The sequence below is a fragment of the Chaetura pelagica genome, unplaced genomic scaffold (assembly GCF_000747805.2).
Source record: "Chaetura pelagica isolate M959 unplaced genomic scaffold, ChaPel_1.0 scaffold725, whole genome shotgun sequence".
NCBI lineage: Eukaryota > Metazoa > Chordata > Aves > Apodiformes > Apodidae > Chaetura > Chaetura pelagica.
This window is the reverse complement of record NW_009953490.1, coordinates 585,829-611,368: the sequence shown is the minus strand read 5'-3', so window position 1 is coordinate 611,368 and position 25,540 is coordinate 585,829. Positions and strand designations below refer to the sequence as shown.

The 25,540-nt window shown below is 38.3% G+C and overlaps 1 protein-coding gene across 1 annotated transcript in view; it reads left to right on the top strand.

The window, feature by feature from the left end:
- Positions 1 to 25,540, top strand: part of ANO4 (anoctamin 4) — a 190,764-nt gene that overhangs the window by 106,438 nt on the left and 58,786 nt on the right. Inside the window, exons 6-8 of the mRNA XM_009999042.1 lie at positions 14,028 to 14,128; positions 16,645 to 16,689; positions 22,707 to 22,838. Coding sequence (XP_009997344.1) covers positions 14,028 to 14,128; positions 16,645 to 16,689; positions 22,707 to 22,838 — 278 coding nt within the window. The remainder of the gene's footprint in view (positions 1 to 14,027; positions 14,129 to 16,644; positions 16,690 to 22,706; positions 22,839 to 25,540) is intronic.

Below are 25,540 nucleotides of genomic sequence, written 5' to 3'. Positions count from 1 at the left end.
TTAGAATAGAAGCTATAAAAAAGTTAGCTGCTTTTAGGAGAAAGCCATTGAGACATGTTTACGTGCATCACTTCTTCTAGCTTTTTTGTAATGCAGAAATAAAATAATTTTTTATATTAATTTCAAAGCAATTGTCTGAAGAGTATATAACACCTCTGGATTTACTCTTCTTGAGGGAACAGATTAGGTCTGAAAGCCCATTCACCAAGTATGCTCTAGTTCAAGATCCCTGACATTATTTTTACTTGGGAGTGGAAAGCAAAAGAAAAGTATCTTTTTCTTTGTTACAATCCATTTTGCTAAAAAGGAATGTTAAAATTTCCTGCAGTCCGGAAGAATCACATGAAAGGTGCTTTATTTGTTCATAATATTGAGCAGCTGTCAACTAGCTCAAAGCTAAAATTCTCTCTCTATAAAGATTTTTCTTAGGATCATTTTCTCCATCAGGTCTACTTCTTCAGAGTTTTTCTCCTTCTGGTTTATGTACATTGAACACATAGGTAGTAAAATCACCATCTCTTAAGCTTGTTAGCAAATCAGAAAGCACTCTTGTCCAGTCCAGGGGGACTGGCTCTTTCACTGCCTTTTTATAGAATCATAGGATAATTCATGTTGGAAAATACCTCACAAGGTCTGTACTCCAACCTTCTGCTTAAAACAGTTTTAATATGAATTAACTGAACCTCCAGTAATTTTGGTAATTCAGAATTTACTCACTGCTCTTTATATGCTCTTCTCCACTCAGGAACTTGTCTTTCCATACCTAGGCTTCTGTGCCTTTCTATGCATTATAAATTAATAATATGATCTGTGACCTCATTTTCTGGGGAGTCTGGAGAAGCTCAGGCTTTCTACCGTCACAGGAGTGCTGCTGACAGGAAGACAAGTCAGAAGGTTATCTTTCGGAAGCAGAACTGTCAGTAGTGGTAGGTCAGGATGGCTTTTTTCTTCTGTATCTGTAGTTCACTGCAGACTACAGCCTAGCCTTTCATCTCCAGAGTTCTTGAGTTTGTACTGTGAGTGCTATTGCTATTGGAAACTGGGCAGGTTTGGATTGAAAAAATATCCTGAAACAGCAGTTCAGTGGATGGAAGCCATTGTATGTAGAACATCCAGGGTCAACAGTCTTGTTTAAATTTATGGATTTTATCAATAGCTTCAGAAAATCACAGGAAATAAAAATTCAAGCAATAAAATACAGAAGGTACTGACCAAAATCAAGAGGCCTTTTGAAGTGCAAAGTACACCAGTGGGAGGTTTTATTATTTACAGATCTGTTTCCATGTGTGCTCTCTGTGTGGGCACAATGAATAAGGTGGGATGGGGAAATCGCAATAAGTGATTCAGAACATTTTAGAAGGCCTTTGCTTATTGTCACTGTGATGAGTCCAAGACAGCTGAGCAGGGAACTAGAGCCACCTGTGAAAGTGCAGCTGTAGGAAATAACGTATCTACACTACTGCAGAAGTTGTGGTGGGTGGCCAGGAGTCCAGGGAAAATACAGAGGCTGTACTGCTGAGCTCCAAGAGGGAAAAGACCGATTTTATGACTGTAGCTGTTTGTAATGTAGACATTTGGCTGGAGAGTAATATACCCTTCTGAGGCCCATTCTGAGGAAAAGAGAACAAGTGAATTGTACCCTGAAGGTGCCTGTTCCTCTCCATTGCAGACATCTAAACATAGTTGCCCTGAATCACACCTGTGATGTCTGATCCTGGGGAGAAGCCTTCAGGCAGCTTCTCAAGATCAGGGGGCTTAGAGCCATGATGGTGCCAGTGTTTTGATACAAGTATAGCAGCCTGCCAGTGTCCAGCAGGGGAAAACAGGTCAGGTATCTGGCACACGCTGTATCAATGCACTACTGAAGATAAACAGTTTTGTCTGTCCTGTGCCCAAGAGGTACCCATGGACTTATGAGAGGAGATCTGTGGATTGAAGGATCAGCCCCAATACTGGTGCAATGTAAAGCAACAAGCTAATAGAATTGCCCCCAGACTGTGGAATAGGTTAATGTTTCTGCACATATTTCATCCTTTGACATCTTTTGTTCTTTGCTGTTTTAATTGTGAATTGATGAGTGTTTGCTATGTTAATTTAAATTTCCACCTTGGCCTGAAGGTGAGCACACTGGAGTTTTGGGAAAGAGGGGGAGAAAGATGATGGTCAGAAAGCATCAAGAGGAAGTTGTATCAAATTGTGGAGGCATACACACATTAAATTACAGCAGACCAGTAAGAAAAGAACCATTCACACTGTATTACTCCCCCTGTCAAAATCTGAGTGAAAAATCTCTTTAGAAGTGCAATAAAAGCCCTTAACATCTTGAAACAATTTTTTGTATTTATGGCGAATGACTTAACAGAAGGCAGTGGAGGAGAAAGGCAAGGAATTAATAACTATGAATATATATCAGACCCAGAAAACAGTTTTAGACGAGGAAAGAAAATAGGAAAATATTTCTTTTAAATTAAATTTAGGTAATCAATTTTATTTAAATTTATTTAAATATAGTCTACTTCAGTTTAAATTAATCAAAATTACATTTCAGATATTAAAACACCATGCTATTTGATAAGAAGGGCTTAGCTTTAAAAATAAAATATAGAAAGTTAAAAAAAAAGTAAGATAAAATATTAGAAGCGATTATATAATCCAGCAATATACCAAAACATGCTAATTTGTGTGGAAAATATTTAGATTAAATCAAATTTAGTTGTCTCATCTTGTTCAATTTGCTTCATTTTCATATAAGTTACTCAGTTTGATGTTGAAAAAAAAAGCTTTTCTCTCTTATATGGCATCACAGCTGACCAATGAAATATTCCTATAGAACTAACTACCCCGAGGCAAGAAAATGTTTTATTTGCTTTTTCTGTTCTTAATTTATTCCATAGACTACCTGCAAGGCATTAAGGATATTTTCCATTCGATACTGTATGACCTGGAAGAAAACTTCATTTCCTAAACTCTGATTCCTGATGCAGAAATGAGTTGAGGGCAGCCTTTGCAGTCAGATTCACCACACAAGCATTTTACTTCCTGTGACTTCAGGAAAGTAAAATCAGATCAACAGCCTGGGGCACTGTGCCTGGCCCAAAGCTTGCTTCAGCTCTCAATAACATACACATGGAAGTGAATGGACTACTCGTACTGTACTCATACTGTATTTCTTATCCCGTGTTCAGAGGTTATCACAGTTAGATCCTAAAAATTCCCAGGAGCAACATGAATATGTTTCAGGTTTTCTTGGATACCTAGAACTTGTGTTTTCTAAAAAATGTGTATGCACCTCTCTAAATGCCTGACAAATATTCTCCTTAATTCTATCAGTAAAGCCTTGGAGCACTGTCAACAAGCTGTTACCAATACCCAAAAGCACTGATCTGTTTCATCGTGTTACTCTTGAGTATCTAACTTCTTGTAAATTGAATTGTTCCGAGTTAAGTGTACATCTTTCTGACAGGGTGGATATGTTTCTAGTACCCTTAATGGCTTAATTTTGACCTTGAAGCCAGAACCTGAAGAGCCTGAAGATCTTAGAAATTAATTTTAAGTAAAATGATATTATGTTCCACAGTAAGTGCTCCATTAAAATGCTGTTAAAGATACAGTAAAATTTTCTCTGAAGAAAATGGGATAGATTTGTGAAACTTACATAGTAAAAACCATTTTTACCTGAATCATCTTTAATTTTTATCAAATAGCTCTTGATCTCTTTCTTGGTTTTGATATGGTGAAAGCAATACAAGGCAGCGTGGATGATGGGTTTTGGTTTTCTCAAAGTCAGGAACCATCTCTTCCTTGCTGCCTTCTTTCCAGAGATCATCACAGTAATGTCCACATTGGGAACATGTTATAGGGCTTTTCTTTTTATCCCAGATGAGACACTGTCAGCTCACCGTATAATCCTTACAGCGCCACATCCCAGCTCCTGGAAATCCCAGCCTGGTGTTAGATGGGATTTGTGGATCCACTGTAGTTGCACCTGTTGCCTTTGAGAAGGTGCTATGACTTGGTCTTTTCAGGTTCACCTAACGTTCACGCAAACACCAAAAAAAAGTTGAATGTTCAAAAAAATCTTATTTTAGCAAAAGATCAGGTATCAGAGTTGAAGTAGAAAATACAGCAAACAACACTTTTAGCTCATACTTAACACCTAAAGCTCTCCCTTCTTGATCTAATGTCTCAGCCACACTGGGGGAACTAAGGAACTTTTGTCTGTCTTCCTTCTCCTGCTCCAAGTTTCCCAGAACTGACTTGTTCTGTGGAGCATTTTGAGATTGCCTCTTTTTTTCCCCAAGACTGAACACCCCATGCTCTTTCAAACATCTCCACATCTCTCTTTTAGATCCTGTCCCCTAGTACGAGTGCCAGGGCTTTATGCCAAATACACCGATGGTGTCTCTGTCCCTGCTCTTTATTGTTCAGACCCCTCTTTCCAAGTTTATTTGAATTTCCCTTCCCTAATTATTAACAAAGTCCTAAAAACACCGTTGTGCTTCAAGGCTTCTTGTAGCAGCCAGAGGGAGCTGTGCTGAGCATACGACCACTTTTCCAGATCTCTGGTTTTTAAAAGGACATGACACTGTGATTTGCTCTCTGAATTGTCCTTTTTTGTTTTATTTTTTCCTGATAATTCGTTCCTGCTATGCTTGCATTCCTGATGTATTGTCTCTCCAGATAAAATATTCGGTTTCATCACTCTTGTTTTAATACATCTTTCAGAGCAGAGGGAAGATGAGCTAAGCCAAATAAGTGAGGTTTTACAATGTTTTACAACTACTTCATTCTATTGCAAATCCTAATAGAGGAGACTGAGAGGGTGTGGGGGTCTTAGGAGGCTGGAAGTCCTTCCCTTAGCTCCAAGGGCAGGCCAATTACATGCTTCCAATTATTTGTCCAGTCTTTTTCCTAAAAACCAGAAGCCTCCCTTGCCAGATCACTGTAATGTTTCAGTATTGTTCAACTTGACTTTGTTGTATGTATCTGACCAAAGTCGCCTTTGCTACAATTTAATCATGCTATTTCTTGTCTGATTCAGAAGTAAAACAGAGAAAGCTCATTCCCCTCCTATTCACAACTCGTTGTTACTTATTTTTAAAATGTTACTGTATTGTCTGCTTAGCATTTTCTTCTGCATTTTGAATCACCTTGACACTTTCATCTTTTTTCTCTAGGTCATATTTCCCAAAACTCTTATTGTCCTGCTCTGATCTTTCTTTATGTATGCCATCTTAAGTTTCTTAAGTATGCCATCTATACTACTTCCAGAGGTACAATAGGTGAGAATTTCAATTCTACTCTAAAGTTTTATGCAGAATAGAAGTATCGAAATAGTACTGCAGAGCTAGAAAAATGCTTTAGTGGCTTCTGTTCCACCTTTGGACTGTGAATTATGTGCTGCAGCTCTTAGAGGCACAGTTCCTCTATGGAAAGTGAGCAAAATAACTTTTAAAAATGTTGACACCTATTGTCATTTTGGTCAACAGATAACAAAGACATTTGCACTTTCCTAAACTGAATAAATCTGGCTTTTGCTATCTTGGGAACTTATTAAAAAGAATTAGTATTTCTTTATTTCTAGAGAAAAATTATATTGTGTATTACATAACTACCCTCATTGCAGCTGGTTGCTACTGTGCAAGTGAATTTGGAGAGGGGGATTCTTTGCCAGTGTATGTATTACTTGAGGCCTTAGTTTCACAGCTTCATAGGGATTGCAAATGTAAATATTATCCAGCAAACCATTTTAGGATTAATTCCATCACTGCAACTTCTGCAATCAGATCAGAACATCACTTTATTTGATAGTGATGTTGGCCCTTAAGCAAAAGAAGGCTTGCTTGTTTTCTGTAACTCCTCTCATTTAATCTTCACGTAAGGAGCTCTGAACTAGGAGAACAAATTATCTTTGTCCTCTACCATGCTTGTCTGAGCCATCAAAATATCAAGCTCCCTAGGAATATTGGGAATGGCAATAACTGATCAACAGTAGTGCTTGTGTTTAGGTGTCTGTCTTGTCATTACATTGTGCCATGAATTAAAGTCACTTTATCACAACAAATTAGAACAGTCCAAACCCATAGTTTGTCCTTGTCATATATAGCCCCTGTTTCATTTAAAGCACATCTAGCAAATTAAGGAAGTTGTACAGAGATGCACAAAGGATCCAACACTCTCCCTTCTTAGCTTAGAGATATTATTACATAGTTCAGTTTTATCTTCTCTCCAGTTACATTATAATTATGCTACCTTTGCTTAAGAAGCTTTTATTTTTCTTCTATTTCTCATGTACTTTTCATTAACATCAGATGCTTTCAATATATATGTAAGTCAAACTACTTTGAGTTTAGCTGAATAGAGAAAGACAGAAAATCATATAGACCATTAATTATCAGGAATTTCTTCTCTGCACTAGACTGTAACATTTTTTTTCATGATTGACATGAAACTGTGATTTGGTAAGGCCAGCACATTAAGATGGATTTGTCTTAAATTCTTGTTGGTTTGCATATTTAGGTTTTTTTTTGTGGAAAGTCTTACACAGGCTGAGCATGGTTTAGGATTTGGAACATCTACATTACATGTACATTTGTACATCTACATAATTCTATTAATCTGAACTGTGAGTTGAGCAGTGGTAAATCAAGCTTATCTTGCCATCATATTTTGCTTTTGAAAGCACTTTCCTTTTGTTTAGTAATGGCGTTGTACCTGAAGAGATCCCTTCTCTGTCATATGCTTCAGTAGATTTCCAAGACAATTTTCCAAGTAAAATTTTTGTTTATGTCTTCTCAATGCATCAGTTCAGTTGAGTACCTTTGGTCAGACTACACAGTGCAGTTGCTCAGAAATTAACTATGGCTATCTTATTAAAGGAATGTAACAACTACTTGTATAATGGAGAAAAGGAAAAGGAAAATGGCTCGTTCATGTCTTTGCCTACAAATGAACTAGGCAGAAGAGCTTAGCAGCACTGGGTTGAACAATGTGAAATTAATTACTAGAAGGTGGCTCCTCAAACTCTTTCCAGTTCTAATAATCCTAGCAGTAAGATAAATAAAGCATAGAAAACTAAGATGTGAAACCAGGGGAACCGGCATTTAAGTCAGCCAGACTCTAAGAGCATATGGGAAATTATAACTGGTAGAGTTGTGAGTAATTGATGTTCTTCATATGCATCTCTCCCCTTCATTTAACTGAATCTTGTGTTTTCTCTGGTACTTTTTCTTTTCTGGAAAATGGGGACCTACATAATGTCTGAGAAAGTGCTGTCAGAATAGTCTTATGTGATTTTCTCTTTCCTGCAGAAAGCTGAGCTAACATTCCCATGCACTAAACTCTGCTATTCACTCTACAGCCAGGGTTAACAGCTCTGCCTGTAGTTCCTCACGTTGTGGATTTGTAACTGACTTGAAGAACTCAGGGCTTCATTGTGTTATGTGTACTGAATTAAAACCTCTCTCCTGCTAGTGTTGTTTGGAATAGGCTCTTCCTCAGCTATGGTCTTGTTGAGTTCACTGGCATCTCTCTTTAGAAGAGAGAGATGTATCAAATACAAAGGTATACAGACTGTAACATAGAGCTACAGGACAGTTCTCTGCATCCTGTAAAGTGTTGACACTGAAAAGACTTTGGAATCTAAGCTTATAGTCATTTAAGTATTTCCTGTCTTCCTCAATTGTACCAGCAGAAAAACAAGACTCTGAAGAGGGAGTTGAACAACCAAATAGCATAACCTTGCTGGAGCAAAGGCAGGTCTGAAAACCTGGGGTGCCAAAAACATGTCCAAATGGGACATCAGTGGTGGCCTTTACGTCCAGAAATATTGTGATGCCCAGAGAGGTTTTGTGGTATCCATCCACAGAAATATTCAAGACCTGACAAACCACTCTAGTTGCCTCTGCTTTGAGCAGAGGTTTGGACTAGATGACCTCTGGATGTCCCTTCCAATCTCTGTTATTCTATGATGCTATGATAAGCAGCTTATTCAGTTCCTTTAGGTTATTTGTATGCAAAAGCTATAATTAGCCTCCCTGCACGTTTTGTGTATTTGATTGATTATTAAGTTTGTGAAATTAACTGTTGAACAAAAAATAAATTGCCTTTTTCTATACCATAGCAATGTTTCTCCAATAAGCCTCTAAAAGCAAACATGAATATTTAATAGACAATTCATTAAGTGTAAGTATTTTCTACTTCAAAAAAATTATTAATGAGACATAAATCTGTGCTGGAAAAATATTTGCTTTATATTTGGCACTTGGGATAAATCACAGAGGAAGCTGCCTGATAAAATGTAGTTCAATTGTGCAATGCATTTTTAATGGTCTGTGATGGCAAAAGTAAAATATAGTACATAAGAGAGCTTTTTTTTTGCCAACAATACAGTAAAAAATATCTTATGATCTCAAATATCACTGTATAAAATATTAACATTTTTAATCGAAAATTGCAGCATGTAACTGATGCCTCATGTAAAAAGACTGAATGTCAAATAACGTGTTCATAAGTAAAAATGCATTGATCTGCTCTGAGGTTTTAGCTATCTGCATTTTTAAATCTGCAAGTAATTAATTTCACAGGTTTATATAACCTTCCTGTCCAGAGGAATTAAAAGATGCATCCTTTCTATTTATCAGATTAAATCCATATGATTAGCTATTTTAATTGTCACAAAAATCTTACCTAGATGGGTAAAACCTGTATTCATTCAGTATTTACTAGTGGGATTATCAATAAATGTATTATTAGTGTTCTACATTCCCATCAACCTCTTCCATTAAGATGGTCATGCTGCAGGTATTTCTTATCCTTTTCTCTAGGAAGTGGAGTCTAAGTCAGAGGATATTTTTTCCATGGTAGATTTAGCACATCTAAGTTATCTTCCTGTGAGATCTGTCCTGTCCATCGAAAGTGAGCTCAGGTGACGTTAGTTAGAATGAAAAGCATCCTTTTTCATGTTGTTTCTTCTCTTGGAGGAATTTGTAAATCTTTATTGCAGACTCTATGCTCATCATTGCGCAGTGAACTTGAGCAATGAGATAGTATTTACGTTTTACTTCTACTCAAGTGACCTACTCTATTCTTTAAATTGACTTCCTGCTCACGTATTTTTGTCTACATGAAAGGATATTTGCAAATATTTTCCCTTATTACTAGCTCTGTTCTGTTCCAACATTGAGATCCTGTCAGCTGCTGCCAGAAATTAAGCACTGTAACAATGACACCTGCTCTGATTTGGATTAGATGACACATTGCCTGAGTACTGGCAAAAGTCAAACACCTGCTCGCATGACTAACTCCACTGGAGCTGAACCTCTGAAAGTATTTTACAAAGTAAAGATAAAGCTTTACCAAATCATCAAAATTTGTGATGAGATTTCCTATAAAAATTATTTTAAATTTCAATGCTGTGACTCTGTTTCCTTATATTAAGTTATTCTGTATTTTAAATATCAGTGTCCTCTTATGTGAAAACTGATTATTAACAGCTTCCTATTTATGAGTTAGGGCTTTCTTTTTTACTCTTCTTTTCATCCTTGCTGCTTTTACCTTGCAGTTTCTTGTAAGTTAAAAGCTTCTTAAAATCCTAATATGTGAAAGATATTGGGGCTATTATTCACTAGATCCCTCTAATCCACTAACGTGGAGCTTAATGCTCATGACTATGTAATATTTTCCCTGAAACTGGACATATATTGACAGTATCTAAGTAATTACCCGGTGGTAATATATGCACTTTTGAGAAGCATTGGCAGTTATTACTTCTGCTTTTCCAGTTCTATGGAATTACCCTTGTGAATTTACATTTGCTTTGATTTTTCACAGGAAGAATGGTTTAATCAACTAAAATTTGCTGGGTTTTGTTTTTCCACTTAATTCATTCCACATGGCAAATCAACCTGTGCTGTTAACATAACAGAGTAATTCTCAAAAACAGTAGAACCTGTAGCAGTTACTATTTACTACTCTGGCTCAGATGTCATATGGAGCTTGATTATAGAGATAATTGGTACTGGATGAGGGGTGTTTATTTTCTCTCATTTTCTAGCTTTTTCTCTATTGCAGTCTTAACAGAAATAAGCTGTGTTTGCCAGAAATTAAAGCACTGTTCCTATTATGGCTTTTTAACTTGCTTTTCAGGGCCTTGATATAGCAGGCAAGGTTTAATTTTGACTGCTGGATTTGTTTAAAAATATTATTTATCTCCTTTTACTTCTATGAGAATGACTTTAAAAGGTGAGGGGAGTCATGAGTATTTTTCTCTTAAATTATGATAGGGAAAACACCTTCATGATAAACCCTGTTTTTTTCCCCTCCTGGTATGCGTATGTTAATTGAGAGCATTGTGTTTTTGCAATAGCCTGCTTAGTAGCCTGAAGGCAGATAAACAATTACACCATTGAATTGGAGACAGTGTAATTTTATCCTTTTTCAAGGTGGCAAGTTGTGAATCTTTATTTCTCGACTTCCTTAACTTTTTGACTCAAGTTGTTATTAGAGGAGAATGTTCAAGAGGATATTTGACAAAAGAGAATAATCACCAGTCTGGATCCTGGAAGACAGCTGGAAATAGAGCAAAATGTGGACTTCATGAAAGATGTTCAATGTCAGCATAACTTTGCGTCCATTCAAACTATCCATGGTAACTTCAGACTGGGTAGAGTCAGGTCAATTGTGAATAAATACATGTTTAAATCAAAAGGAGTTAGAATGCCTGCACAAGTACATGAGTTTAGTATCCCAGACTTAAATGCAACAGCAGTTGACACCACTCTGTGTCTGCTTTCAGAAGGAGAATAAGAATTTATCCTTTACAAGTTTTCCTTGGCCTGGCTGATGAGTGTAACTCATCAAAGCAGGTGTTTATGCTTCTGTAGTGACTGAAAAATCCCTTATTTAGTCTCTTCCACGTTTTATATGATTCTGGAGAATAATATGGTGCTTAGTTTTTAAGCATGTTTGTGGATAATTTGTATCCTTTTGGCAATACACTGTCTGTATTTGGAATGAGTCCAGAATGGAGCCATGAACTCTAGAGGTCAGAGGTCAGTTTCAGGTTTTGCATTTGCAAAGTGTTTCATCTCCTTGTTTGTCCTGTTGATTCCTCTGTTTTTCTTTCTTCATCACCCAGTCATCACTTTCTAGCAGATTGCTCATGTCAATGATCATCTTATTTGGATTTCCAAGGGGAGTAATGTTACATTGATTTTTGTTTGCATGTCCCCATAATGTGAATTTGAACTTACTTCTCCAAACCATTTAATGAGCCAAGCCTCAAAAGTCAATTACAAAAGAAGAATGTTCCTCTCCTCTCAATGAAAAATTTAGAAGCTGAAGGATACTTTGTCGAAATAACAACCTAACAGGGTTTAGCAGATTCCATTCAGTAACGTGTTTTTGTAACTAAGATGGCGGTCTTGATTTTTTTTTTTTCAGGTATTATGTTTAGCTATTTTTCTCCTTAGATTAAGAAAATGTGGCATTTTATTCTATTACTCCTCCACATGGATGTATTCTCTTCCCAATCTTGTTTTTCTCAGGCTTAGCATTGAACAAACTCTAGATAAATGGATTTCTATATTCATATTTTAGCAATATTATGCCTTTCTTCTGGAAATAACTGAAACTCCCAAGTGTATTTTGGTTAGATATTCTGTTGACAATGCTGACAAAATAACATTAGAAGATGTTGAGTAAAACATATTTTTAGACACCTGTGTGTCTATATTTGGGATAACTATGTGGCAGTTGTATGTGTTTCTGTGCGAAAACATGTAACAGATAAGAAGTCAAATTTAGATTAAGACAGTGTTCCCTTGTGAAACAGCAGCTCCACAAGTCATGTTATATGTTAGTGCCACATTTAGTATGGCTTAAACTACAATTTATTGGAAAACGTCTTCATGCTTCCTGCTGAACAGCTATTACTAAATCTACAGGCTGTTTTTAATAAATTTCCTCCATTCCTCAGATTTTATTGGTGTGTCAGGACCATAGTTTCCTTCTGTATTTTGGTCTCATTAGACTGTTCTTTTAAGTTTTTTTCAAGTGTTGTTTTTTGTTGGTTTGTTTTTTTTTAATCCCAGCTCTTTATGTCAAAATTGCTAGTCCTCTGCTGACTTAACCTCACCTTCAAAACAGTAGTTTGCAGGAACATTTTGGAGTAGCAGTACTTAGCCTTGGTTTTGTGCTGTCTACTTGTTAAAGTGGCATTGGAAAATAAAAGATAATTTGTGAAATGTACCTATAAAGAAAAACATTAGAGGCCTGATTTAGAATCCATAAAAGTCTAAGGAAAGAGTACAACTGACTTCATTGTCTCTGAAGTAAATGTCTTGGGTGCATTTTGTTGCTGTTGCATCATTTCATGTTGAAGTATTTTTCAGAAAGTCATCAGCTGAAGAACAGCAAGTTTTTTTTCTGAAGTTTTTAATACCAGAATATCACTTGTTCCATAATGTGCTAAATCCATTTTTCGTGCAGCCCAATAGTACTTTGAGTACTTTTTTGAGGATTCCAGTATTTTATTTGTTTAAGAAAATATCAGCTCTCTAGTGATTTGGTTGGGTGGTGTTTGGTTTTTTTCCCAGTGCTAAAGAAAACAATATATTTGCATTTCAACCATTGGAGCTTTCATTCCTGTCACTCCACAAACTAGTAATAATGTTCTAGCTACTCCAAGGACATGAACATGCTATAGAAATTTCAATAATTTCGCATCTATCAGGTTAGTGGAGGGAAGAATCAAACAGGTATCAAAAGTCCAAATGTCAGCCATCCCACCCATATAGTTACTGTAGCTTCCAGATAAGCAATAACGGATTTAGGAACACCCACTACATTGTATTAACCAAAACTTAATGTGAGAAACCTTGAATATAGCACAATGGCTAGAAAACTAGGAAATAATCCCTAAAACCAACTAACAATTTGCTTGCCTGGTTTTCTCACTCTCACTTCACTTTTCTCATAGCCTGTACAGCTTTACTCACCTCCTGAGTATTCCTCAAACTCAGCCTGTAGTAGTTGTCCCTGTTAATGTGGTCCTTCTAGAGGTCTGTATGTACAGAAGCTGTATTTTATGCAATTTATTAGTATGTAATTGGTTTCCACTAGAATTTAACCAATTAATCTTCTAGTATTAATGTAGTTCTTTGTGTTCTCATAGTGCCTTTAGCTGACCCTGCTGTAGCTTTCTTGAAAAGTACTAATTCTCCTCCTCAGTGCAAACAGAGCTAAAATTCTCCCTTTCTGCTCTTTACTGCATGTTCTCTGATCTTCATCAGACAGCTTTTTGTTAGGTAACAGCTGTTCTGGTGCCAATACCCTGAGTAAAGCTCTCTCCACACTCCATGCAACCCATATAAAATAAGATCTCTGCAAAAAGATTTTTGCTGGCATAGCTGTGGCCCTTTTCCCCACTTCCTTTTTCCCACTGGCTTCAGTCCAAACATTCAGAATTCATGTGGCTAGGAGTGAAGGTGGAGGAAGGGAAGCTGGAGAACATGGCTTTACAGCTTCTACTTCATTATTTGTCCATGTGGTGCAATAACTATGAGACCAGCCTGTCATGCAAACTGTTCTTGATTGCCAGATCTGTCTCCATGCATCTGCATTTCTGTGTGAGTGCCAAAAACCACCAGGTCAATCGGCAGACTCAGATCCTGACTTGTCATTTTGCTTTTAGCTGCAGTTCAGGACCAAGCTTCCAGACCCAGATTTAGCCACCAACCTTATTCCCACCCCGTACTTGGGTAACCCACAACTGCACATCAGCCTTCTTGCCATGTCCTCCTTTTCGTGAGAAGGAAATGCATGTGAGGTCCAGAAGGGAGCCACAGGATGGCTTCCAGGAAACCAGTTGACAAGATACCAATAGAACTGCATGTGCTTGAGGAAGAATCCGGAAGAAGGAAGGGTGGCACAAGAGTAGAAAAATAGATTTTGACCACTGACCACAATTTATTTATCTTTTAGTTGAAAAATTAAGCCCTGGTGGCTGTTTTGTTTTTCTTTTGCAGTCATCTCTAACAAACAGTGACGTCATCTTTGTGAAGTTGCATGCCCCTTGGGAGGTCCTGGGCAAATATGCTGAACTAATGAATGTAAGAATGCCTTTCAGGTAGGTGTAGTTGTATTTTGTCTCAACCTCCGAAGTCACACTGTACTGTAAAGCTAATGTAATAACACCAGAATGCACTGAGAAAAGCTCTTCTGTAAGATACCACACCTCCTTAGAAAATATATACGGAGTACCTTAGATACCATATTAGTTGCTGTTTCTTGTTAATGCCTGCAATTGCAGTACAACACTGGTTTGAAATTAAGGTGAGCTGTAGCAGTGCAGCTGTTTTCATGGGGTATTCTGTCCTTAGGCCCTTTAACCCCTTCAATGCTGGAGCCCCCTGCATACTTGTGCGCTGCTGTTTTTTAAATGGACATTTCATTGAAATCAATGGGAGGTCAAGAAGATCCAGGTACGTAAGGCAGCACAGAAGGTGCATGTCTGTTGGACGTATCTGATATGTTCAGCACCAGTAAATTGCTTATATAGTTTGTAATCATGGAAATACAGATTATAAATAAGTATCCCGTCTAGTGGGAGAACAATTCAGATTATAAATTAATTTTTTATTTCAAGAATATATAGAACTTATATTAAATGCTACTGATAACCAAATTCATTCCACTTTATCATTCAGATTATTTTTATCATTTCTTTAATATTATTTGCATGTTGGGCCATGAAATTTTCTATGTAAAATATGTTAGTGTGCTGGTTATCAGAACTGTTAAAATACCCTGAAGACTTCCACTGGAACTGACCAAAACCAATGAACTGAGAGGTCTTGATTCTTCTTTCAATTAGCAGGGTTTATAGGTGCATAACTCCATTGATTTTAATGGAATTACTCCTGAGAAAGAAAAGGATCAGACCCAGAGTATGCAACTAGTGAGTTGGTGTCCTTTGTAGGATTTCTATTCCTGTTTTCTTCCTATGTAAGCATGAAAAATGCCTCTGATATAAGACAAGCTGTAACAGTACAGAGCTTGCTAGGAAAAATGGGTATGAATTAAGGACAAAATTGCAGGCTCATTTTGTATGTATTTTGGTTTTCATTTTCATGGCAAATCCTCAACTGTTCTTTCTTGTACTTTTGATGATAGAGAATAAGAGCTATCATAAGTCATTGCAAGGTATTAATATTATTTTTAAAACGTGGTCTAGCCATAGAAACAATGGCCTGAGTCAAAAGCATTCCTCCTCTAATTCCTGTGGCATTCCTTAAGATGAACCTGCCCCCAGTGGGATGATAAGGTCTCATGATTGAGAAATACGCCAGGAACTGATATTTTAGTCACTGTGAGCAGCTGGTTCTTTCCTGATCTCAAGTTCCTTTTTTGAAATCTCTCAGATTATATAGAAAGCATAGAAGTATCAAAAGTTCTTAACCTGCTTGAGGACCATGTCTTCATTCTTTCCACATTCACAGAGAGCATTATTACAGTATTGCTAAGGGGAAATACTGGTAATTTACTAAAGTCTGCTCAACAGGCTCTGAAATTTTTATTTGTAAACCATTATCTGGTATGGTTTACCACGTAAAAACAAGGACCAGCACTTCACACAATGTCTGCTAGACCAATCTGACTGTTTCCAGGTGCCCCTTTCTGACTCCTTTTTTTAAGGGCTGCTGATTGCTTACAGCTCCCAGTATTTTAATATGGGGTTGTCCAATGTCCACACAACAGTGAATAAAATCCTTGCTGTTTCAAAATGGTAGTGCCAAAACAGTGGATACCTCTGAATATTCACAGCAAAATCAAGAAGTAGACGCCATCTTCAGCTTTGACCCTTTGCTGCTCCTGCTGAGTAGGGCAAGATAAATAACAGTATCTTGCGGAGTGGATGGCCAAAGGAGGCTGGCCAACATGACATTGTTCTGATAATTTCACTTGACTGGCATAATATGGACACTGATAACAGAAATAATGGCAAAATATTATGTGTTATTTAAATTCTAAGTTCTGCTCATTGGTTCCCCACACACACGCACTCCTGTACAGCACATTGCACTGGAAACAGAAATCAGCTGGGCCTGTAGAGGGACAGAGGGAGTTGCTGCATAATTAGGGGGTGCCAAGCACATGATTGTGTAGCCTATAATCTGTTCCAAGAGATGTTAATCCAACAGCAACTGTTGGTTGCAGTTGGTACTACATGTGTTGTGGCATATTTCAGCATCAGGTACCACTTTCCTGGCTTGTCTAAGTTATTCCCTAATGTTTCACCAAATACAGTTTTAATAGTTCACTACTGGATGTGTATCCGTATTTGTATCTATAAATTTCCTGCAACAACTTCTTTGACTTAGAAACATCTTTGGGTCCTTGTCTTTCACACATAGCAAGTAGCAGAAAAAGAGAAGACTATGAGAAAACAATGACCTTCTTGCAATTCAAATGCCACCAGAGTCTGTGTGGCTTCCTGTGACAGTTCTGTTAATCTCTCTTTTAGTCTCTTCCTCCACCTCTTACAGGCTTCTGTCTTCAATCTCCTTTCCTTCCTTGCTAGTTCATACTGTAACTGACGATGGGTTTTCTTCTCGACTGGCTTCATTTTTGCTGTTCTTCCAGGAGAAAAATCTATTACCTGCATCGCCGATACAAGTTCATGAATAGGTGAGTACAATTCTTACATCAGTCCAGTTTATATCCATTTGGATCAATAGCAAAAATAATTGTTAGTGTCAAGCTGGAAGGAAAAAGTGTTGGCTCTGTTTGTAGGAAGGGTGAAGGGAGTAATTATACACTAGGACATCTACAAAAACAAATACAGAAGTTACATTTTTAAGGCATCTGCTGTGTGAAAGAGACAAGTCACTTTATCAGTGTTGCCTTTTTTAGGAATAAGGAAATATTTTTCAAATTGGAGCACCTGTGCTACAAAGACAGGCTGAGAGAGTTGGGGCTTTTTAGCCTGGAGAAGAGGAGGTTCCAAGGAGACCTTACAGCAGCCTTCCAGTTCCTGAAGGGGCTACAAGAAAGCTGGGGAGGGGCTTTGCACCAGAGAGGGCAGTGATAGGACCAGTGGTAATGGTTTTAATCTGAAAGAGGGTAGATTTATACTTGACATCAGGAAGAAATTATTCACCATGAGGGTAGTAAAGCACTGGAATATCTTGCCCAGGGAGGTTGTTGATGCCCCCTCCCTGGAGGTGTTTAAGGCCAGGTTGGATGAGTCCTTGTGCAATGTGGCCTAGTGTGAGGTGTCCCTGCTCATGGCAGGGAGGCTGGAATGTGATGATCTTTAAGGTCCCTTCCAACTTTAACCATTTTATCATTCTATAATTCTGTGATCTTTTAAAGAAGAGGAAGTGTGTTTGTGCAAAGACTGTATCTCTTTTAATGTATCTCACTAGGAAGTTTCTTGGGATTAAAATACCACAAGTTTGGCTTTTTTAAAAAAAAAAATAATTCCATGCACCTTGCTTACTTGTAATTTTGGTAGCTTTACTTATTTAGTGTTTCCTCTGTGGGATTACTTACTATTTCCTTCATAGATAGGGAGGCAATGACCAAGTTAATCTCTGGTGTAGTGTGATTGAGCTTGAGAAACGAGTATTTTTTCAAGAATCTTTGAAGTGTTTTCTCTCAGTTATTAAATATCTGTAAGGTTAAGTTTTGTGACTCTTTTATGCCTGACTTAATGCAATGAAAAACTTCCAATGCTGCTGTTTGTGTTTTCTTTTTTATACTGTGGACAACTAAATGAAAATATCTCTAAAACATCTGAAAGTACAGAGGCTTGGCAAAGACCAGGTCATATGTTGGCATTTAATGTCATAGTGCTGCTGATGGGAGTTTTCCAAAGGGTCTAGCATTTGATTTACTAACTCTCTTTGAGGTGAGAGGAAAAACTCCAACAAGCTTCTGAGAGAGAAGAATTACCTTTTAAAAATCTGTATTTGGGGGTAAACAGTTGTATCACTCTACAGTGAATGTCAGTAGATTAACATCCCTGAGAAAGTAAATGACATCGCTCTAAAAAACATTTTGTATATTAAATTCTAACACACTGTGCTGGTGACTTGAGAGTAATAGCATTGGTCTTGTGCTATAGTAGCACAAAAAGGGCTCTTTGTGGAGTTCAGGTATTTTACCTAGTGGGTACAGGCTAATAGATGCATATAGCTCTTTTAAATCTTGTTGACGTCCCTCACTTTACATCACCACCTTAAAGCAAATACTACAGAGCCTGTCAACCTTGGAATTTGTATTAATTTTAATCAAAACATGGCTGACTAAAGCAGTAGATTAAAAGGAAAGAGCAGATGAAGATTCTAACATTTACATGTGGTGTATAAAATTCTGCTTTGCATTCATTTTCTCATGAGTTAGGATGCAATTTGAAGTCAGTATAGGAAGAAGTATGATCTTTTTCTGGTATTTTAGTTCCTGAGTGATAACAACACTTGGCTAAATTCAGTTTTTATGTTCAGGTCTATAAATAGCTACTTGAGGCGGAAAAGCTGTAACTGAATAGTCCTAGTAGAAAAAAAAAGAAAACATATTCAGCTTCATTTTCATTTGCCTGAAACTCAGATATACAGCTTCAATAAAAATATCTATTTCCTCTACTCCTAGTATAGTGAAGATTACAAGTAAGTGAAGCATTGGTCCTGTTTTTGAGCTAAGCCGAACATATTGACATTTGGGTAAAATTTGTTTGAAAGAGGACTTTTGTTACAAGGTAAAGCCTAGAGCAAGTCACTGGCAACTTGTCAATTACTTGGATTTTCTTCTGGAAAAATTCTAGTGATCCTAGAATTTCAAATAACAAAACTCCCTTCATATATTCTAGAGCAAAAGAGGGATATCAGGATCCCAGTACCTCGAACTCTACCTGCATTGTGGTTAAAAACTAAACTAAGACTGCAATATGCGTTAAGCTCTAACAAAGTCGAGCCAGAGATAAAAACCAGTCTTGATTAAAAACTTTGGTTTTCCCCTAATTTTATCTTTCCTCTGAAAAAAATGAGTCTACCCTTACCCCACTTCATAGTGAGAAACCCGTTTCTTTAAAATTATTTGGGAAACCCCTTGTGTGAGATAAGCATAGTATATATGTATTATCACAAAATCTTCCACTGTCCCCTATCATTGTGATAGTGCCTCAGCGTTCCATGCACTCTATTGTAGGTTGCTCAGCTTTCCAAACAGTTTCCCTATTCAGCTGAGCAGATAACCTTCTCCATAAAGGAAAGTGACTCATGGCCTTGAAGAAGCAATAAAACACTGTAGCTTTTTAACATTGTGTGTCTGTTTGTTAGCATCAACACCACTCCCTCAGCTTTTTGCTTTTTTTTTTTTTTTTTTTTTTTTTTTTTCAAACTTTACCTTTCAATTTTGCCTCATATATATATATATGTATCTCTTTTTTTTTTTTTTTTTTTTTTTTTAAGTGTTGCTCCTGTAGAGTATAAATCCAGCACTACTGGCTGATGACACTGTTGGAGTGGCTAGGAAACAATTTAAAAGTTTGGTCATTTTTCTTTTCAAGATAACTAGCTTTTTTCCCCAAGGGATGGCTTTACTGTACTGTATCTTCTGGGCCTGGCAGAAAGGCTTTGCAACCTTTTCAGACCTGTTTGTCAGCAGGGTGGGAACAAGCTCACTGAGCATGCCAAGTAATCTGAGCTTTGGGAATGGCAAACCAGTCAAATTCTAGGTACACTCGGTGAGAAGCCAACATGAATATGCATTACTCTTCAGCAGGGAGAGCAGTCTGTGTGTGCATGCGTGGTGTGATAAACCTGCAGCACACGTATCTCTAATGTGCACGTTGACTTGCAGGATGAGTGGGAAAGGATTGCAGATTAACAAAGATGTTAATAGCTTAGAGAATTCAAACCATTTTAGTCAACAAATAAGCATGGAATGGGATATTTAGAGAACCTGCCTGGTTCCTCCTCCCTTTTCCATACCTAGGCACTAAGCCTGCCAAATATGCAGTAACACAGAGCTTGTGGCCCTTAAAGAGAGAAAACTGGAGGCCAAGAGAGAGGAAATTCCCCTGGAGAGAACTTTTCCCTCATCATTCCTATCAGTGTCTACACAGACTGGCTCAAGGCTGTCAGCCTGAATGCTGCAACTGGAGAGCTACAGTTGGTCAGGTCCTTCACAGCACTGGGATCTCACATCTCACCTGCACTCAGGCACATAGATTTGCAACCTGCCTCCTAACATACCTTAACCTACAGGGCAAACATTCCCCATTAGGGTTTTGTGAATAGTTTAGCATGAATACGCAGTCCAGTTATTCTGAGCAGTCTTGATGGTAAATTTGCACCCTCCTGCCTTCCCCTGTGCTGTTTCCAGAGTAGGAATACACAAATGTAGAGCTAATTTGTTTACCATTTTTAAATGTGCCCATAAAAATTAGCACTAGCTTTTTTATTCAAGGTAAAAACATCTGATGGAAGAAAGTTTAATATTCTGGGAAATATGTATATTTTAAATGAAAGTATGTAATAATTCCACCACACCTTTCCACACACTCAGCTGCTTAGGTATGGATTGCTCTCCTTAAAAGTGGCCATGCAGAGCGCACAGCATTGGCTGATCAAAGACTTACTGTGCTGACTTCTGTCAAAATAAAAAAAAACAGCTACATTTCCAGTCCTTGAGTTTTATCCAGAAGTGAACTTAAAATTCAAAGGATGTTGATTCCTGCCCTTTAGCTCCAGTCCTGGAGAGATTCATCCACTAACAGTAATATGTGCATAGTCCATAATTTGTAGTCTGTGATTTTTGCAGACAGGGACCGTGGGTTAGAACTCAAAGCTGTTAGGAACTTCTGAGAGACTAGGGCTCATTATGCCAGGTATATCTCATCTTTATTACTTTTTTCATTATAATATTTTGGTCTGGATTTGATTTTTGTTTAGATTGTCTTCTTCAATCAGCTCTGATTCTTCACTTTTCCTTCATTTCAGTGTGCATCTTTGCGTGAGTGCATTTGCAGTTAAGTCTGCCCTTTTTCCAGCTTGATTTTAGTTTGCTTTCTCCTTCTAAATGTAAGACTCTGCATAGCAGTTACCTGTTAATCTATACACTGAGTATTCTGGTTTCATGGAGGTTGTAGCATTTCCAGAATTACAGATGAAACAAATGAACAAAGTAGCCTCATTTTTATAACATCAATTGTGAGGTAAGAATCCATATGGAGCGCAGTAAAGGATGCAGCTTCCTGGGGTTCAGCTGCCAAAATGCTCTGTCACAGTCTCTGCTGTTCTAACGTTATATGTCCAAAGCCTAATGTGTTAATTGAGCCTGAGATTTGGAGTAACTGAAAAACTCAGAAATAAAGGTTTAGGGAGTTGTCAAGAGCTTACTGGGCTTAATAAGATTTATAGCATCGTGTACCATCAGCATTGTTTTTCTGTTGAGACAAAATAAGATGCCTCTGCAGAAAGCTGGTGGTGTCCCTCAGGGCCCAGTTTTGGGGCCTGTCTTGTTCAATATCTTTATCAATTATCTGGATGAGGGGATCGAGTATACCCTGAGTAATATTGCAGATGACACCAAATTGGCTGGAAGTGTTGATCTGCCTGAGGGTGGGAAGGCTCTACAGAGGGACTTGGACAGGCTGGATCAATGGACCAAGGCCAATTGTATGAAGTTCAATAAGACTAAGGGCTGGGGCCTGCATTTCAGTCACAACAACCCAGATAATGCTTACAGGCTTGGGGAAGAGTGGCTGGAAAGCTTCCCAGAGGAAAAGGACCTGGGGGTGCTGGTTGACAGCTGGATGAACATGAGCCAGCAGTGTGCACAGGTGGCCAAGAAGGCCAACAGCATCCTGGCCTGCGTCAGGAATAGTGTGGCCAGCAGGAGTAGGGAGGTGATTGTGCCCCTGTACTTGGCACTGGTGAGGCTGCACCTCGAGTACCGTGAGCAGTTCTGGGCCCCTCACTACAGGAAGGACACTGAGGTGCTGGAACATGTCCAGATGAAAGCTACCAAGTGGTGAAGGGTCTAGAGAACAAGTCATAGAAGGAGTGGTTGATGGAACTGGGAATGTTTAGTTTAGAAAAGAGGATGCTGAGGGGAAGCCTCGTTGCCATCTGCCACTACCTGAAAGTAGGTTGTAGGGAGATGGGTGTTGGCCTCTTCTCCCAAGTAAATAATGACAGGACCAGAGGAAATGGGCTGACGTTGTGGCAATGGAGGTTCAGATTGGATATTAAGAAGAATTTCTGTACTGAAAGAGTGATCAGGCACTGGAACAGCCTGCCCAGGGAGGTGGTTGAGTCACCGTCCTTGGAGGTAATCAAGAAACATGTAGATGTGGCACTTCATGCTCTAGTGGCTGAGGTTGTAGGGGTTGTTTGTTTATTTTGGTTTTTTGTGGGTGTTTTCTGATGGGGTGTGTGTGGTTGTGTTTGTTAGCAGGTTTTTTTGTGTTGATGGTTGGACTCAGTGATCTCAGAGGTCCTTTCCAACCATGACGATTCTGTGATTAATTGAGTTCAGCATTTATAATTTGGTCTGCCTCAAAAAAGTCAAAAGACATTGTATCTTTTCTAGTTGTAAATATTAAGTGGCCTAGCTTGCTAGCATGTTTTCTTTGTAAGTGCTCTGTGAGGTAATGATAAACCACTATCTCAAATGCTTACACTTTTAATGTGCTGCAGGATCGAGAAACAAATAAGCAGGTTTCGAGGATGGTTACCTAGAAAGCCAATGAAACTGGACAAGGAGACACTGCCAGATCTGGAGGAGAATGACTGCTATACTGCTCCATTCAGCCAACAAAGGATCCATCAGTGAGTATTTTATTATATCTTAATTACAAAAAAAAACCAAACAACTTCCCTTCTGGATTCACCCTGGAAGAAATCTATTTCTTAGTTCATGTTTTAAAGTCTACTGCCTTAATATTAGTTCTTTGTCACAAAAAGGGAGAGATAGAGAGAGCATAAAGTCTGTCTATATTTCTCATAGTTAAAGGTCCAGCTCGAAGCTAAATTAAATAAATGGAAAAGTTCTTTTTAATTCACTGGAATTTCAGTTACATCCTTAAAGTAGTCAAATGGCTAATTTTCTCTGGGGTCAGAGTTGCAGCTGATCTTTGTCACTTAAGGATGTGGTTAAAACTTCTTTTTCAGCATTTCTGTGTCTTTAGCATAATCAGAATTAGTCCTTCTGACATACAAGATGGTTGAAATAAATTGATACTGTTTCATTCCTATTTATGACTGTTGAACAAGCAGAACTCTCAAGAAAGCAGAGAATGCAATTTATCTTATATTTCTGTGTCTTTTATTTTTATAGAAGCAAAACTGATTACTAAATGCCAGTGTTAAGACCTACCAGTGACACCCAAGCCTACCAAAGGCACCAGTGTTGCACCAATGTCTCTAGAGAAATTTGCTACTAAAAGCCTTTATTCACTTGCAAAATGAAACAGAAACAGAAAAAGCCCCATAGGACATTCAGATCCCATGTTAAAGTTCAGGGCTATCAGATTTTGGAGGAAGAGGTTGTCTTATGGGTAGTTACAGTGATGCTGATATGGGAAACAATCATTGAGATAATAAATGAGAACAAAATGAGAATGATTTGGCAGCACTGAATTACAGGCAGCTTGAAGTCTAAAAATCTGAAATAGGTTATTTTCTTCAGGGTGAAGCCGAACGGATGTAATGCTCACAAATTCCTCACTTTGAATTAACAGTTTTTCAGGGATTGGATTTAATAGGTGAATAAAATATACCTCCTCTGCCATTATGGGAAGCAGAATGAAGCCCCCATAACCCAAGGGTAAAAGGTTAGTGACCTGCGGCATCACTTAGACACACAAGTCTATGGGGCCAGGTGAGATCCACTCAAGGGTACTGAGGGAGCTCACAGAAGTGCTCACCAAGACTCTTCCCATCATTTACCATCAGAACTGGCTAACTGGGGAGATCTCAGTTGACTGTAGGATAATAAATGCAATATCCATCTACAAGAAGGGCTGGAAGAAGGATTTGGGAAACTACAGGCCTGTCAGTCTGACCTTGGTGCTGGGGAAGGTTATGGAGCAGATCATCTTGAGTGCCACCACATGGGTCATGCAGGACAAGGTGATCAGGCCCAGTCAGCATGGGTTCATGAAAAGCAATTCCTATTTGACTAACCTGGTCTCCTTCTATGACAAGGTGACCTGCTTAACAGATGAGGATGTTGTTTAACTAGAATTCAGTAAAGACTTAGACACAGTTTCCTACAGTATTCTCCGGGAGAAACGAGCTGCTCATGGCTTGGACAGGCATGCTCTTCACTGGGTAAAATCTAGCTGAATGGCCAGATCCAGAGGGTAATGGTGAATGGATTTAAATCCAGCTTGCAGCCAGTCACGAGTGGTATTCCACAGGCCTCAGTATTTGGGACAGTTCTGTTTAATATCTTTATCAATTATCTGGATTAGGGGATCGAGTGCACCCCAAATAAGTTTGCAGATAACATCAAATTGGGTGGAAGTGTAATCTGCTGAGGGTAGGAGGGCTCTGCAGAAGGATCTGTACAGGCTGGATTGATGGGTCAAGGCCAACCAATCTTTGGCTTTGGGTTCCTCACTACAAGAATAACATCGAGGTGCTGGATTGTGACCAAAGAAGGGCAACAAAGCTGGTGAAAGATCCAGAGCACAAGTGTTACTATGAGCAGCTGAGGCAACTGGGATTGTTTAGCCTGGAGAAAAGGAGGCTGAGGAAAGACCTTATTGCTCTCTACAGCTACCTGAGAGGAAGTTGTAGTGAGGTGGGGGTTGATTTCTTTTTGCAAGTAGCAAGTGATAGGACAAGAAGAAACAGCCTCAAGTTGCACCTTGTGAGGTTCAGATTGGATATTATGAGAAATTTCTTCACCAAAAGTGTTGTCAGGCACTGAAACAGGCTGCCCAGGGCCACTATCCCTGGAGGTATTTAAAAGACTTGTAGATGTGCTGTTTAAGGACATGGTTTAGTGGTGGACTTGGCAGTGTCAGGTTTATGGTTGGACTTGATGATCTTAAGGTCTTTTCCAAACAAAATGGTTCTATGATTCTGTAAGTAGTGTTTTTCTCAGTACAGCACAAAAACAAAAAGTATAAATCTCCAGGAAAATTTCAGTAGGAGTCAGCTTCTAGCACTAGTAAACAGCCAGAGTTCTCTCCACTAAATATTTGTGCCCTAAATAGACATCAGTTTTAGACTACAGAATCTTCTGATGCTCGAGAAAAAGGTGGGTCAGTTCTTTTCCCTGCAAGGTGAAGAGTAAGTGCAAATTAGTTCAAGAATGTTTGGATTGATGTTTTTAGTAATGGTAATATTAACTTCCTTTTAGATTACAGCACATGAGAAAGCTGTATGCTTGTGTCTTGAAAGAAAATTGGCATATATGAGCTAGAACATTTTAAATTATTTTAATTCTTCTGCCTTGTTCATGTTTGTATTGGTAAACTGGAGGCTGTGTGGCATATTAAATATTGTATTATTTTCATAAA